At 36.2% G+C, this 17,779-nt stretch overlaps 2 protein-coding genes across 4 annotated transcripts in view; one reads left to right on the top strand and one right to left on the bottom strand.

The window, feature by feature from the left end:
* LOC136244209 (uncharacterized) overlaps positions 1–9,096 on the top strand; it is a 45,065-nt gene extending 35,969 nt beyond the window's left edge. For 2 of the 3 annotated variants that reach the window (XM_066035759.1, XM_066035757.1), the window contains 6 exons: positions 1,316–1,342; positions 1,392–1,439; positions 3,383–3,427; positions 5,529–5,609; positions 8,711–8,774; positions 8,936–9,096. In XM_066035759.1, the coding sequence (XP_065891831.1) occupies positions 1,316–1,342; positions 1,392–1,439; positions 3,383–3,427; positions 5,529–5,609; positions 8,711–8,772 (263 nt within the window). In that variant the 3' untranslated portion in view covers positions 8,773–8,774; positions 8,936–9,096. The remainder of the gene's footprint in view (positions 1–1,315; positions 1,343–1,391; positions 1,440–3,382; positions 3,428–5,528; positions 5,610–8,710; positions 8,775–8,935) is intronic. The other variant, XM_066035758.1, reaches the window with a different exon arrangement.
* Positions 9,097–9,959: 863 nt separating this feature from the next.
* LOC136244184 (uncharacterized) lies at positions 9,960–15,244 on the bottom strand. Its single transcript, XM_066035722.1, has 7 exons — positions 14,998–15,244; positions 13,548–13,847; positions 13,221–13,496; positions 12,841–13,083; positions 11,818–11,885; positions 11,331–11,755; positions 9,960–10,716 (listed from the first exon to the last, which is right to left on the bottom strand). Exons 1-7 carry the CDS (start codon positions 15,074–15,076, stop codon positions 10,197–10,199), a joined length of 1,911 nt encoding a protein of 636 aa, XP_065891794.1. The 5' UTR covers positions 15,077–15,244; the 3' UTR covers positions 9,960–10,196.
* Positions 15,245–17,779: the final 2,535 nt, after the last annotated feature.

The following is a 17,779-nucleotide window of genomic DNA, read 5'->3' as shown; positions in this document are numbered from 1 at the left end:
ACCTTGTAGATCGTTCAGCTACAAACAATTCACCCTGTAGAGAGAGCAATTAGAAGAAGTCACCTTGTAGAGTGTTCAGTTACAAAGAAACCACCATGGAGATTTCTGTAATCAATATAATATTATGTGACCGGATTTGCAAAAGGGGGTCTTCCACACACATCCAATTCCGTAACCGTTGGAGACCATAACTCAGTGTTCAAGTAACATATTAACCTGAAAATGTCACCACGTATTCAGCTATAGTGGTGCTCACCACTGTCCAAAATTCAAGACAATAGCTCTTTCCAATCTGAAGTTATCAATTGTCAAAGTTGGCAAATTGGATGTGTGTGGAAGACCCCTTTTCGCAAATCCGGTCACATATGTATTATACAGTATATATAATTTGTACATTTACTGATAAAATATTTAAAGTACATCTACTTCATCTTTTCTTCTTCCTGTAGTAAAGAAAAAAACATAGGTTAAAAAAGTCCCAAAGCTGGCCATAGGCCGGCTTTGGGGTATACAAATACAAAAAGAAATGAAATCTAATCCAAAACAGCCAAGCTGTAAAAAAAGTGTGCGGCCCTCAGAAAGGCTATGGTGAAAAAAGATGTGAAATCCAAGGTGGCGGCCAAGAAATGGCTGTGATGGTAAGTTAATGGTAAAAATTTTAATAATGACAATTTAGGTAAATTTTGTGAAGCGGCACAAAAATTCACCTGAATTGTCATTATTAAAATTTTTACCATTAACCTACCATCACAGCCATTTCTTGGCCGCCACCTTGGATTTCACATCTTTTTTCACCATAGCCTTTCTGAGGGCCGCACACTTTTTTTACAGCTTGGCTGTTTTGGATTAGATTATTATTAACACTTTGCAGTGACCAGCACTGAAGGTCTGACAGCAACATGTGCTGTAGCCTTAACCTAATTTCAAGGACTTAGACTTAGTGAGTGATAAAGTGTGACAGAACAGGGGCCAAAGTAAGGAAAAAAAGAAACTTTGGAATGCAATCACCTATTGACTTCAAATAAAAGCTGAGTAGTTTGTTTTAGCAGCACCTTTAATTTGAAACTACGCAAAATGATGCCTCAGAGAGATAAAGGCAAAAAATTATGACGAATTTTCAATATAAAATGGCTGTAAAGGTCACTAAAGGTCATATATGCGATGGCACTATATCAAAAATATATGTCACAAGGAGTATAACTTATATGGAAAGTTTGATAATTGTATGAAAAAGTGCACAACTATTGCACTATGCTGCTCTACTATAGAAACTTTTTGCTAGTTAAATGTTTTGTATACTGATGTTTTTATGTAGTTTATCGCAGAAAGGATGACAGCAAGGGTATGTGCATGCTTGTAGTAGTGTCATGTGATGATGTATTTCTATACAGAGGCATTTACCCCATCAACTTCTGATCAAGATTCTATGAGATATCCAAGTATGTGTAAAGTGGACCATTTTTTGTGTGCATAGTGTAATTGACAAACAGCTCAATAATATACTAAATAGAATGATACTTTGTGAGAATTATATATCAAGGCACACAGTAGTGTGTCATGAAGCTAAGGAAGCTGGCATACCACACAAGCGTGTTGTTGATCAGCTAAAACATTTTCATGTATGTATATATACATAATTATAGTGACCGTGATACTTTCTCTGAATAGGACAATTTTACAGTGGAGTTGCCACCAGGTAGGAAATTTCACTTACCAAGTTATAGCAAAATCACCTCAGCTATTCCTGATACTTTATCTTTTGTTTCACAAGTTAGACTTGTCATGGTGAACCACTGGAAGTAAATAATGAGCTGAAATTTGGTTGTAACCATTGTTAGAATGACTAACCCTTAAACCCACAAAGAACTTTGGGAAAATGCGTGTTTACACAATATGGGAATGCATGGCAACACTAGCAGTGGTGGATTTAAGGGGGTTTCAAGGTTTCCACGGAAACCTCCTTTGAAAAATGATTATGCAACAGTTGAGTAGTTTAATTAATTATTGCAGCGTGCACTTGTAATAAGCGATGTGCGTGCTCAACACTCTGTAACTAGACTTCGTAAATATTTATTTTTCACACTAAAATTGTTGCAAAATGCAGTCTCAGAGCATCTAAATTTCAAAAATGTCATGGAGGACATGCCCCCAAGACCCCCCTAGCACATGCACATGGTGAGTGTGCTTCTTCGCACACTCAGTACATAGGCGGCAGAAGAGGGGGTGCTGGGGGTGCTCCAGTACCCCCAACTCAAACCTGTATTGTGCAATAGTAGTCACGTGAACTTCCAGAAATTTGTCAATCACGACTAAAATACTCTAATAGAGCTGTCACCCTAATACAACAGTCAAGCGTGTATTAAAATAGAATTATTAATAGTACTAGTATTTGATTAACAGCTAAAACCACTGAAAATGCCTCCAAATTCAATCTCCTGACACCTAATTTTCAAAAATTTCCTGGGGGCATGCCCCCAGACCCCCCTAGAATTAGTGTGCAAAGCATGCTTGGCCAAGGTGTGCTTCACACACCTACTACTACCACCATAAATTTTGGGTATCCTCAACTGTAGCATCCTTCCGTCTCCTATGCAGTGGATATGTCCACCTTCTAAACTGGAAATCCCCTTTATAAATTCCTAGATCCACCACTGACTAGGTGGGGTAACTTAATTCTTATAGCCTACAGCTACACATTGATTTAAAAAGTCTGTTCACTGGGCTATTTGGAGAAGGTTACATGAACACTGTAACTACAGTGGCTTACTTGTTATGAAGCAATGAACAACAGCAAGTTGCGTCTCTGTGTTTCAAAATTCTAGCCATGTGTTTAATTTCAATTGTGGGTTTACTCATATGAGTCGTATATGGCCTGATGGTAAAGTTAATGATGAATCGAACGGAACTTGTTGCAAGGTGATAAGAGCAACCACCATTGAGATATGGATTATTTTGTAAAGGTATGTAAAGGGTTTGTGTGTTTCCTTACCAAGAAGTCCCTTACACAACTAGTTTTGGCCTACTGCTTACATAAGGGTAAAACCCTAGGTACTATTCTAATCCTTGTTACATCACAAGTAGAATGACGTAAATTGTGTAGCCGTACTTCAATAGTTACAGCGCTTTGTTCAAGGCATGTATAATTTATTAAGTTTAAATTCAGTTTTCTGGATTATGTGGGTTTAAGGGTTATGTAGGAGCAAACAAACATGTGTAGCTAACAACAAGTGATCAAGATGCAAATTTATAGTCATTTGAATACAATTTGGAGCTAAAGTTTTATTATATCGACTATTAGAGTATCTTGATAGCATGCTTATTATTTGTAAATATAACTACTAATTGTTTCTATAGTACCTTACATAATTTGTATATTTCCTAGTAACTGTGGCCGATGCAGATACAGAAGAACATTCATGTCCCACAAGTGAGTCTAATTAAGCCACAATGTATATATATACTTTGCTGAGCAGGTTCTTTGCCAGGGATATTCCATTGCATGAATAGTTATCATGACACTCAACTATAATACTAACACAACACATCAAAGTAACCGACTGAGTGAAAACCTGTCATTTTTACAAAATTCTATTGTTTTTGATACATTGAAATAGACTGCATGGGTATAAAATGCATGCACCTTTAAAAACTTTACACATGTTTAATCACTTTGGTATTATGCAGTGAAACAAAACTTGAAATATAACCTATACAACATTGAATTTGCCTGTTCATGAAGAGTAAGGAAACTTTTGTTTCATGTTTGTATAGTTAAAGGCATGTGATTATGGGTGCTTATATGTGGTAGACAAAGTTTGCCATCATCACAGCTTTGTTAGCAGTAGGAGGAAGATGGATTGTCCAATATAAGGTGAACAGATTGTCCAAAGTCCCATCTTTTTAGCTTGATTCAGTTGTGAGTTACGATAAGCACCTGTAATTGATTTTCCTCAGTAGCAATTGAGTGGACAAAGTTTCATAGTCTTGGAGTTGTAGCACTAAACAGTTGAAACAGCAATAATTCGATTTGTACAGCAACCATATGGGAAACAATAAAATGGAATTTGAGGAATGTACAAAAGACAACAGGTTTTTGTTAAGCCAGTCACAAATGATTAATGTTCTAACAATGAATTCTGTTTTATATATAGTTTCCATGATTATTGCATGATAATAGTATCACTAGTAGCAGTTGTGCAGAAGTTGAAGCTGTATTCTTGTGTCATCAATGTATCATACATGCATATTAGGCCTGAGCCTATTATGCTCAAAATTTTACCTATTATTCTTTCCAGAATTTCCCAAAAAATTCTCCTATTATTCTTTTTATTATTCTTGTATCCAGCCTATTATTCCATAATTATTCTCATTCAGTATATATCTGTGTCTAGTCGCTTAGTATTCAAGATGCTGCTATAGGTAGTTTTTTCCAAATTATTAATAGCCATATATGAAGCATTCCACCTTACACATCATTTTTCTATCAATAATAGTTACATCAGACTTAGAATAGCTATCTACAGTAATAATTCAAGTGTATTTAACAATTATTAGTGTATAATAATAATAATAATATACTGTAACTACTGCATAGCTACTAAGTTAGGTAGAAAATAATGCTCAAAGACATGAAGAGTATAAGATGTACAAGTTTCAGAATTGCAGATAATCATGCAATTAAATCCCTGATGCTGGCTGCAGATTAACGATCTGACTGCTCTATTAGAGTATTTGAGCGTTCTATTAGAGTATATCGATCTTTTAGAGGCGTTTTAGCTCCTTTCAGCCAGCACTCCTGTCAGCTTTATATCATTTGTAGTAGCTTAACTCTTTCTTCTAGGTAATCAAGAAGAGACACGCCTCCTAATTCCACCGATTATTCCCGTGGTCGTCCGATTATTCTAAAATTATGCCTGTAACTAACCTATTATTCCGGAATTATTCTCACGAAATTGGTGACCTATTATTCTCAAGATTATGCCGGCATAATAGGCGCAGGCCTAATGCATACAAGCAGTTTGTGATGAACTTTACAAGTATGCTGTACATCAGGAACATTTGGCTGTCGAACTTTTGCGGATGACTGTATTGATGGAATTTTAAAACATTTGATAATCAGTAATTCACTTCATTAATAGCACCACCCACAAGGAAATTTTGTTGGTGCATGGCACTGGGTTGTGGCTATATAATTCCAGGTATTTTGTACTGTAATGAACATCCAAGCTTATGTATTGCCAACATAGGCTTGGTTAGCAAGGTATTTCTTTACACTGATCCATTGAATTCAAGTCTTGGATGCAAGGATTCTGGTTAGCTAGCAAATGCAGATACAGTAGCTATCTTGTTTTAAGCATGCAGCTTTCTGTTGACATCTTTCGCTTCTTCTATCTATATTATTGTAATATTATTAATCCTAATGATGTGTATCATGTTTAGTTCATTCTTTTAACTTTTAAAAGCGTGAAACATGTATATCAATTCAGAAATACCTGTAGTTTTGACACCTTATTATTTTGTCATTGCAGTGGATGCTGATCAGACAATGCATAGTGAGCCAGCCGGTATTTTCTACCCCAGGAGCAGCACAGGAAATGGACATGAGCATAGTAAGCGTACATTTCTACATGTAAAAATGCACTTTGTTGGAAATGTGATGCACACATCATGGACTTACCTTTGTCCTCCTTTAATTGTGTTCCATGTTTTTTTTTGCTGACAGCCCAAGGTGTCAATTTGTGGTAGTTCAATAGCTTCCCTATGTTTGTAAATGGGAATTGTCCGTATTATCCGTGATGTCTGGATTGATTGTAGAGGCACTTCTCCTACTGTTCTTTGTTTGTGATGCTGTGTAACGGGCTGAACATAGCTGAAAGCGAAATGTAATGGCCACTTCACTTTCGAGTCAGTTGGGATGCGATTCAGACAAAACATTAACTCTGGTACCATTCTTTATTTTGATGGGATATGCACAGATTCACCAGTCATAATAATGTTGCAAAAAAAGTAAACAAACAGGTTTGAAAGAAAAAGTAGGGAAACACAAGGGAAGTCACTTACACCTGCAGATATACTAGTAGACAGTTAATCCCATGGGTATAGACTGAAGTAGGGATTGTAGTAGAGTGGCATAGTGCGCATTTCATGCACTTTGTGATACAATTATGAAACTTTCCACATAAATAGTAATCCTTGTGACATTTATTTTTGATATAGTGCCACTGCATATTTGGCCTTAGGCAACCTTTATAGCCATTTTTGCATTGAATATTTATCATTTTTGTCTTTATCTCCCTGAAGCATTACTTTACACTGTTAAAACATGGTTTCAAATTAAAGGTGTTGTTCTAAGAAACAATACAACTTTTGTTTGAAGTGGATAGCTTATTCCACCACAAAGTTATGATTGCTTTAAGTAGTCATAAAAATTGTTGCCCTTAGGGTGTAAATTATCAATGGTCAGTAAACTTCATAGCATTTCATGGCTAATATAAATTATCATAACTTTGGGATGAAATCACCTATTGACATCAAGTAGTTTCTGTCAGCAAGATCTTTAATTTGTAACCATGTTTTAACAGTGTAAAATAATGTCTCAGGGAGATAAAGACAAAAATGACGAATTCTCAATGAAAAAATGGCTTTAAAGGTCAGATCTGTGATGGCTCTATATCAAAAAATAATTATCACAAGGAGTATTGTTTGTGTGGAAAGATTCATAATTGTATCACAAAGTGTATGAAACACCAATTTTTTTTTGTACTATGCCACTCCACTATGGGTAGTATCATTGTTATTATCATCTTCGAAACAGCTGAAATTCTTTCCAAGGCAGATTCACCTTATATGATGCTCGATTGCGTTACAATGTTTGGAGAAAATGACCATTAACCATGGAGTAATGTGGTCCAAACTGTTTACATTCCATTTACGAGATGTATGCCTTTGAACTCATGCATGTTGTGAAAGCCACTAGAGTGTATGGAATTTACGTTTAACAAAACGCCTTTTAAAATAAACTTCAGGGCCCAATGGTTAAGCAGGGGGCTAAAATTTAATACACATTTTACCATTGTTAGCAATAAACCAAACTGTACTTGCATAGAACTGGCACACACGAGTCACTGCCCGTAGAGTCATGCATCAAATGAGTCACTGCCCGAGAGTCAATCTATCCTGAAATAATTTAAGTACTGCCTACCTTGCTTAACTCCATGTGTTATCTATCACCAAATGGATTTCGAGACAAGTTTGACATTTTATCTGCTAATTTAGTTTCAATCACTTTGCACAGCACGACTCTAATAAATTCGGGCAGTGACTTGTGTGTGCCAGTTCTATGCAAATACATACAGCAGGAGAACACGTAGCTTTGTAGCAATCATGTAGTAAAGCACATTAGAGAGTGTTTTGGTTTAGTTAGTTGTTCCATAGATATTCAAGAGAAGGGATAGGCAACCGAGCGCGCGCCGTGTATATCTACCATTGATTGTGGTTGAAGCACTCCTCGGTATTGATTAAATCCATGCGGACAGGATGGTAGTTTGTGGTTTAGTCGTCTTACAGTTGATTTCAACCACCTTGTGGTATTGTAGTTGATATACAAGACTTTTAATGCTTCTGGCTTCTGTTGTGTAATCATCTTGGGTGGTTTTCATCGCCATTTACGATTTTGATCATCATGGGTACCTCCATTTTTTGTCTACCTGTTACGAAGAACAGAAGTCTAGTTCCACTGGGGAAATAGTGCTGAAGTCTTCGCAATACTATGAAGTTTTGCACAGTACCACTGAAAGATGTTTCTCGCATAACAGCGCTTGTGCTGAAGTTGATAAATCATGGAGTAGTACTTTAAAGAACCGAGATGAGACTGCCAAAGGGAATTAATCAAGCGGAATAATAAAATGAAGTACACCATGCAAAACTATGTTACTTTAGGGTTACTGTGGCATTGTTTGCCAGTCGAAAGTGAACTTACCATGAACACAACAGGTACACAAAAAAATCGTGTCAACTGAGATTAAAATGATTGATGGCGGCAAAAACTCACAACAAGACTTACAATATGAGTTTGCCTAGTACTTGTAAAACATAAAGAGATTGTCATGAAATACTCCATGCCCGTAGAAAGTAGTCCAGAGCAGAAGACACCATTTTGGCCTCATGAATTCACCAAAGGCGGAGTGTTTCAGGGTGCGCGCTCGTTTCTAATCCCTGTACTCTAATATCTATGGTTGTTCTACAGTGGATACTTTGTGTTGCTCAACCATCACGATCGCGTGCTTGGCACTGAGAGTTGCTGCAAGGTGAGTTATAAGCGCTATAGAGGATGTAAATAGCAGTAAATATTTATAACATGGCTAATCTTGCTTACCTGGAGAATTGACTTTTGGTCTGGTCCGGGTTTTCATAGCCCCCCATTATTGGTGTGATATTTATGTACCACAAATCAACATTTTGCACTGTCAGCAAAAGCAATTGAGACACTAAGGAGGACAAAGGTAATTAATTTCATGATCGTGTGTGAGCAATTATCAGTATTGTAGCTAGCTAATTAGTTATTGCATGCAAGCACATGAGCTTGATTACTATTCAACTTGTGTTGAATTTGGGTACAAACACATGTGAAGCAATCCAGATGTTTATGTGTAACATGTAAAATTAAGTTAGCTCAACTACTCATTACATCACCTGTGTATATATTTCCCAGGCCATTTTCCACCTATGACTGGGTTATCATACCATGGTGATGAATCTGATGATGAGTGTTAAAGGTATGTATGGGTATTCTTGTAATGTGCCAACGTTGGGTATAAACTGACATGATTAAATCTGTTATTGGTATTGATAACTACAGTAGTAGACGTACTGTTTTGTCATTGTTGCATGTTTCAATTGTGGTGAACCATTTTGTATATATGCTGTACCAATGCAGGTGCTGGCCTCTATAGATCATTGCTGAACTGTTTTGACAAACACTATGCCACTTGTAGTATGTACTAATGTAGCATTACTAACAGTAAGTATCTTATAAATATTGTACTAAGATTGTAAATTGAATTTTAAAGTTATATTTTAAATACGTGTAAAACTGAAGGTATGCATTGTGCAGATGTAATGTTACACAACAGATGTACTTTTGCATCTCTGTAGCATTATCATCCTTAGACAATTAATTTGGGTTCCATAGCTAATACTTTCACCTTAATTTCTTCTTTGTATATGTGTAATCTCAAACTTGGGGGAAATAAAAGTATATAGGAGCAAAGGAGCATTTAACTGACACTTATAAATATATAAGGTGTTCCAATGCAACGATTGTCAAATGTGTATGCAGAAGACAATTGCCCAGAATGTGTGTAACAGCAGGCAAGCCAATATTACAGGTAGTACACATTTGGTCATTTCCTTTACTTCACATGACCACTCAATTATCAACGTTACACTAGAGTATATAACAGTGGGTTATATAGTTATATATGTGTGTGAATTTTAAAAACAAGGCAAGTTTGATTTCTGGAGTGTTATGTATGCAGTATAAATTAATTGATAGTCAGGGTGTATGTTTAGACATACAATTAATTTCATAATATGTCTGCTGCCGCTTTTTCCAGTATACTTTACACAACTTTTACCATAACCAACAGAAAAACAACCACTTTTACCAGTCATATGCTTTTACAAAAATGTCAACACACACTTATAAGAACAATTAGGAAACTTAAACTTGAGTGTAGGGATCATAGAAATAAAGTGTGATGAAATAAGCTGCAGATATGCTACCATGTCTTGACTGAAGTAGGGATGAAATGTCCACTACCATAGCAACAGATGTTCCTTGTTTCATTTCTTTTTACTTTTATGATTCCTACTCAAACGTAAATTTCCTAATTCTTGTTACACAAATCATATAGCACAATAAGTATACAAGAGCAGTAAATAATGTATTTAATGTTCTATGCAATAATACTACAAATATGACGGAATAGGAATAAAATAAATTACAAACTTGATTACTACAAGATAAATCAAAGGTTTCAAAAGTAGCATAGCACCAGTGTATATATATATATATACAGGAGATAGCCACCAAATACATTAAATAAACATAAGGAAGCACAATAAGTGACACCATTACACATAACATGTGCATCAGCAAAACACATCCTCACACCTGCCAACTGAAATAACACAATTCACAATGTTGTTTCATGATGTTGCTTCCCACTTGTAGTGGTACCAACTTCAGCTGTTGTGTTTACTTCCCTTGAATTGGCATCATCATTATCAATATTAGATTTGCACTGTGTGTGCTCACTTCTATTGTCACTAACATCTGATAAATATGTGAACGCAGATGGCATTTGCTGCTTTGCCAACACTTCCTCAGGGGAACCATATGGAGCTGTGACATTTCTGTTCATATCACTATGCTGAATATAATCTCGTCTTGATACAGATTGTTCTTCAATTGCTTCAAGTGTTGTCTGATATTTCATTGGTTGGATGGACTCTTCTGGATAGCTCTTAATGGTATCCATAACACTTTGTGTAGCTGGTGCTGTCTCGTTAGGAATACTTGCATTCATCAGCTTGGATTTGTGTTCAACTATACTACCCGGGAATATTTGTGAATCTGTTTTTGTTGGTATTGACTTTTCTTGGATATAAGAACAGACCACACAATATGTAGTCATCTTGTCCGTTTGTTTTATCCTAGATCAAGAATATAACATAATCAATTGCAGTTACTACATGTTGTATGTATAAGTTTAGCCATTAGTGCTATATATACAGAGCATGACATGTGAGGTGCAGCCAAAATTATTAATATATGCACCTTGTGTTATATTAACTATGAGACGTTGCACTGATGAATGCTTTCTTTTTCGTATGCTACGAGCAAGACGATGCTTTAAACTTTTATGGCAGGTAATACTGGTTACACACTTGCATAACAACAGTGTTAGTCTATGCATGTTGGCCACACCCACTTGTCCTGAGGGTTGTTGACAGCAAACCCCTGGTGCTTGTATTATAATTACAGTGTTTTTGAAGCTTCATTATAAAGTACATGGGCAATAAAGCACACCTCAGCTATACTTTATGGAAAATAAAGTACACTTTCGTACACAAACTTTTTATGAGATTAAACTTTTTGTGTCGTATCATCATACTTTCAACTGCAAAATTGATTATCATGCACTAAAATTAAAGAGAATTTATGCACAATTGCAAATATTTTCAATTCCCTATGTTATAAATCTCAGCTTTTGAGTAGATTGCACAACGTACGCACTGAACCTAAAAACTGATCAAAACATACCTACCTGTATACCAAGGTTCCAAGTATTAGACACAAGAAGACCATTGCACAAGACGCAATTGATATAGCCAAAATTGAAGTAATATTGTTGTTGTGTGTGTTGTTTGATGTTGTACTCTCATCATTATCATCACCATCACCATCATGGCTGACATTGTGAGTAGTATTTGTGTTGGTGACCAGTCCATTACAAGATTGGTTACATACATATACTGTTGCAATTTGGAGATCAAGTTCAGGTGCTAGGTGACTATGTTCAATAAAATCTTTTATGTTTCCAGCCATGACTCCTGTTATTGTAACATTATATAATGCTCTTGAATATCCAATACATTGATATCCACTTGAAGTGACAGTTACATTACATCGGCAAATTCTTAAAATTTCATCTTCCAACAGCACTCTCAGCTTCCTTTCAAACAGTTTAGGCTAAATATAAATAATATAATTATGTACATAGTGAAGGTGGTTTACCATTACTTTATTTATACCTCATGTCTGCAGTAGTCATTATGAATTTCAACAGCAAATGGGATTAAGCTCGTGGTATTATCAATATCTGAAGAGAAATAAAACAGTTATAATACCACGAAATGCAAGTGTTCCTATATAATCAAGGTAACATATTCAGTGACAATGATACTTAAGCAAGTAGTACAAATAAATGCTTCCTGCTACAGATTAGAACCATTTACATTGTATTGGTAGATAGCCACATTGTACACAATATGTACAGCTCTTCAACCTTGGTATGTGCTTATGAGGACTAACAGTCATAATTGTCATGTCATGCAATGAATACTTAAACAGGTCAATGGGTATTGTTCCAAAGAGCAGGTGTCAGCAGTGAGCACATGAATCTAATCTGTTGGTCTACTGTTACTAACCCAGGATTTGTTTACAAGGTAAAAATCCCATATATCCCATTAGGAAACCTTATAATGTTGCTATGTGACAAAGGTATATCACATTACAGTGTTATGATTTTATGACTTGTACAGCTTCACATGACAGCTAGCTAGCTAGCTACCACTGTTCAGAATATTATGCAACAAATATATATTCATCAGAAAGTGTTTTGTGAAATACCATAATGTTTTGATGAGTGATCCTAGAGACTCCAGTTAACCATTTGAATAGTTAGTCTGATTCTGTGTAGCAGTTATACCCAGCTTGTTGTTTGAAATTTGAATGCTTAATTATGTCATTAAAAGTGTCTACTGAGATGGAGCTATCTGTATTGTTTTGTTTATTGAGCCTGACAGTTATGTGACAAACAGATTTGCAAGTTCAATTTTTATATTGTAGATATCTATAGTTTCTCAAGAGCTCTGCTTAATTTTTTGCAGTACCACAACTAAGTGATAACAAAAGCTTGGCTAATTAGCCCTATGACTCCGATGATTGTATGTTCATCATGAAATATGTTAATGCAGGAAAGCAAATGTTAATATACACAAGAAGTTTATACACAGACAACACACAGCTTGGCAAACACTGACAACTGTACATACCATATACATGTAGGTAATGACTTGCTGTTACATTAATTGATGAAACACTGGCAACACATAAATAGTTCCCAGTGTCATTAGGTGTGGCAGTGAAGGTGATCATGGAGTGCTGTATCACTGTATTTGAAGGAGTTACTAAACTAATATTTGCTGGTTTTCCTTCTAGTTGGGAACACGTCAACTGAACTTTTGTTCCAGTCTGTACCATACTACCTGGTCCATATATCATCACCTTTGGAGGAGCTGTATGCAAAATAGAAATAATTTATGCACAACACTGATAGTTCCAGAGCTACAGTCTTATAGAGGGATACATATAGCAGTTCCAAATGCACAAAAATAATATTACTGACACATTTTCAAATACGGCAAAATTTCACCTTGTAGTCTAATATACACCGAGTACCTCTCCAGTGATAATGGTCCATCAGCTACACACTGATATTCTCCACTGTCACCTCTAGTAAGATTGGTCAGCGCTAATAAAGTGTGAGTATCATTGGTAGTGATGTCTCTGTTGGTGACTTTCTGGTTGTGTCTTTCCCAATAAAAACTCGCAGGAGGCATACCGATGTAGATGATCTTGCATGCTAACACCACACTGTGTCCCTCGAAACCAACGTAGTTAGTTGCAACTACTTCAGCAATGGGATCAACTATAGAATAAGTAGACATTATAGATAGACTGTGAAGCACTAGGTTCTTACCGACGAGGGTGATACTGGCAGGTCCACTACAACCTTCTTGTGGTACACAGCACTCATATTGTCCTTGATCAAACTCACTCATAAATGAATCAAAGAACAAAATATGGCTACTAGCATACACACGATCTGAGGTTCCAATGTTGTGATGAACTCCATCCACCAGTCGATACCATTTAACATTTTTAGCAAAATTGTAAAACTCGTTACTCTGGCTAACATTGTGACATTCAAGTCTGGTGTCCTCATTTTCATGAGCATATCTGATGAGTGGAGATGGTACAATCTTAGCCAAGATCAACCCTACACAATGCACAACAATTGTTAGTGTACATGAATAATAGCGCCTAAATAATGTAGTATGTACATACATAACAAAATTTCTTAACAAAGCAATAATTTTACAGGAATATCCTGGTTTCTCGAGCAACCATTGTATTTGCCTTTACTAACTAGCCTTCCAATTTGCACTTTTAAAGTGATAATCATTTCACCACCAAAGCAACCCTGTAATATGACAATAATTTGTTGTTTTTTTGCATAACGTGGTTACAATACAGCAAGCTTTGACGCTTGGATGCTTTACTGCAACTTTGAAATGTCAACTAGTTGCCTGTATTTACTAGTACATATGCACAGCAGTAATTGGACATGCCAGGAGTTATTCTAGAATTTCATATTTAGAGTCTTCAAGGGGATGACAGCTGAATTGGTGAATGAAATACGCAATGTGATAGCACAGGGGTTACTTATCTCCAGCTATTGTATAAGGAAATTTGATACTTCTCTGCAAAATAGTACACAAATACATGTACCCTCAACTCAGCTGCTGTGTAATGAAAATCTACAAAACAAGTTGGTATCAGCAGTTAGCAACAACAGCAACTAGCAAGTACCTAAACTCTGTCACGGAAGCACTTAATTGCATGAAATAAGTTTCAAGTCAGCTTGTGATATTGCATTTGGCTGTGTGTTCTGTAGTTATCCAGTATAATACGTAAGATGCAAAATTGAACTGAACACAGCTATGCAAATTGTGTACATGACCTTTGTATGGAGTAGTAGGAATGTAGGATCAGATCAAGATTAGTAAAAGCTACACGCTTGCTTTACCCTGCATATAGCTGCTGCTGCATGCAGCTGCTCAGTATAGTTAACTACTGGGAACCGGCACTATCAGTAGCTACGTCACTATAGGTCCTCGAGCTAGGTCTTCAGGCCTCGTGTTATTTTTGCAAAGCAATGTAGCTAGTCAGTATAGTTAGCTGTACGTAGCTACCTAAAGTAGTTGTATAGTCTGTGTGACCAACGCTACATGTAGCTAGCTAATCGCTCAGCCGGCCGCTACGCCATAGCTATCAGTAGCTCAATCTGATGCACGATCACACCTTGCAATAAATCACTATACGTGTGCACTTGGACTTGAATTTTATAAAGTAGCAAGTTAGCAGACCTGTGTTTAGCTCCATTAGCATAAACATGACTCCAATGAGGTGGAGAAAACTGGTCAAGTCACATACTGATCTCTCCATGGTGGACGAAACCTGTCGTTAACTCGGCACAGATACGTATATGATGCTCTATCCAGACACGGGGTCAACTTCTGCCGGAGTAGTAGAAATGATACAGTGGAACAGCTGAAACTGTTTTTGATGGCAGATAACGATCGAAACAGCTAGATTTCCTCTCGGCTAGATTCCAATGACATATAATATGCGGAGAGTAATTATGACCTCCGTAAACCTATACTTTGTAATCACGTTTAAATTGTGTACAGAAAAAAATCCGGGCTGTAGTATATATGTACACGTTGAGCTGGATTCTCAAAACATTTAATAACTCATGAATGCAATTACACATGATCTTGAAATTGGCTCATTTGTAGTACTGCTTGACCTGCTAAAAAGCCTGACACAGTACAATCAAAATTTTCACCATACATTTGCTACGAGGAAGCCATAAAGTGCATTATTTGTTACAGTCCTTCTCCAAACTTGTAATGGAGCCAAACCACACATGTCTGTTGTTGACACCTTTGTTATCACCACTAATCATCTGGTTGGCTGAAATGTTAATTCTCTTGAGAAAAATCTACAATTTTACTGAGCTGGATTTTTAGGCCGGATCCAGCTCAACTTGTGCATACTATAGATGTGTTGCTTTTGCCAACCAGCAACCACCCACACAAGAAAGCACGCGCTGGACAACTAAAACACAGTGAAAAGACAAGGCCAAAAACAGATGGGACTCCACTTTCACTAGGAGTGGATTGATGGCGATATCATATCTGTCAATAGGATCCCGCTCTAAGATGATTTATTAATGTCATTTAGCTATTATTGTATTTATCAACTACAAACCTATAACTATAGCTATAGAGAGGATTCAGCCAATGACACAAAATTGACACAACACTGAACCAACTCACAAAGACTGGTAGAGTATCAGCAGCTGTTATCATAATTGGACCACTTGAAGGTTTGCTACTACCATGAATTCAAAACTCTGGAAGTTAGTTGCATGTTTTGGACCACTATCACCATTCCTATGTTAACAACTTATGGAACCTGTTATATTCTATATACCAGTGTCAAAACCAGCACTTTGGAAAATTTTGGATGATACTTCACAGCAGTGTATTAGTTTCCCAAAGAATATCTATGACTTGTTCCCCTTCCTAGACTGACTTTCTATGTAGGTTAATGTACATGTATAAAAACACACATACTTATTATTGTATGCTCTTCAACACTTCCTTGCCATGCCCTAATTCACCAACCCTGTTTTTGGTGGTTGCATGTGAACGAGGACTCATTTATGTAGTTTTTATGTGTCTTATTATTCAATAATAATGGCTCATCTCTATCTTGGTATAGATAGCTACTGTTTGATGAATATCTTAAAATTTATGGCTACTCAACTGAATTCACAGCAAACAAAAGTCAATCAGGTACCATGATTAACTTATCATCTTGTAACAAAGTTATTAACATTAGTTAGACCCACACTAGAATACAGAATTGCCATTAATTTAGGGGACCCCATTTTGTGCTTGACCAAGAAAACATTGAAAAGTTCAACATAGAGCCACTTGACTATATATTATCATCACTCTGGATAAATCATATGTGAATATGCCAAGAGATTGTCTACATTGGCATTGCCTTTACTAGGGCGACCAATCTAAATTGTTTAAAAATCATTCCAAACTACTGTGTAGATCAAACTATTTATAGTTAACAGAGTAGCTAATTTTAATGACTGGAATTAATTGCCTGCAGTTATTGTAATTTTATTAAATTAGCAAGATTTATTTTTTGCAATTATGTTTTGATCAGGTATACAGGTTACCCATCACCAGACACCATTGCAATAGTTTTTGTAGAACATGAAACTAACACTTTACTAATCTGGCATGTATTAAGAAGACATGCACACAGTGATCACAGCATATAACAATATAACTTCTTGTATGATTATTATGTTATTATGTTGTATTGTCCTGTTTGTAATTGTTGAACTTGCTACTGTAGCTAACTGTATGGTTTGTTTTTGTACGTATGTATTGTAATGTCTCCTGCAAGGAAGAATGGCTATAGCCAATTGTGTGGAGTTAAAAATCTATCTATCTATCTATCATACTGAATCATAACCAGAGAGCCTGTATAGTAATACTAGCTAGTGCATATGAACAGATGCCCATCAATTGTGTTGAATAAAAGCCGAACTAAAAACTGTATTTATTTAATGGTGTGACCCTAGGTGTAGAAATGGTTAGCTAGCTAAAAATATGCGGAGTGAGATATATTTTGATTTCTTGTTAGCTAAAGCTTCATTCCAGATCAGGTTGCATATTACCAACACAATTGCTGTCAATGTAGTGGTTGATTATTGTTATTGTTATACTGTCCAGCACTGAAGGTCTATACAGCAACTCGTAGTTCATTGTACCTTGATCATCACATAGCACACACAATTATAAGTGGAGCGGCCAGAAATAAATTACGTCAACACACCAGCACAATAGTTGGATGGATAACAAAACAAGAAACAAAGAACATGTGCTGGAAAAGTGCATAATGTATAAAGGAAGCATAAAAATTTCAGCTCATAAAAATGTTCTTGAACCACTCATATACATATACAGTGTATAGTATGTTCTAAGAGTAATGTTGATCATTCATAGGCGGATATAGAAGACAATGCTATAACTTTGGTTGGTATAGCTTGATAAT

Source organism: Dysidea avara, chromosome 14 (genome assembly GCF_963678975.1).
Source record: "Dysidea avara chromosome 14, odDysAvar1.4, whole genome shotgun sequence".
In the NCBI taxonomy this organism is placed as follows: domain Eukaryota; kingdom Metazoa; phylum Porifera; class Demospongiae; order Dictyoceratida; family Dysideidae; genus Dysidea; species Dysidea avara.
The sequence above is the reverse complement of the archived record's forward strand: the minus strand, read 5'-3'. Positions and strand labels throughout refer to the sequence as shown.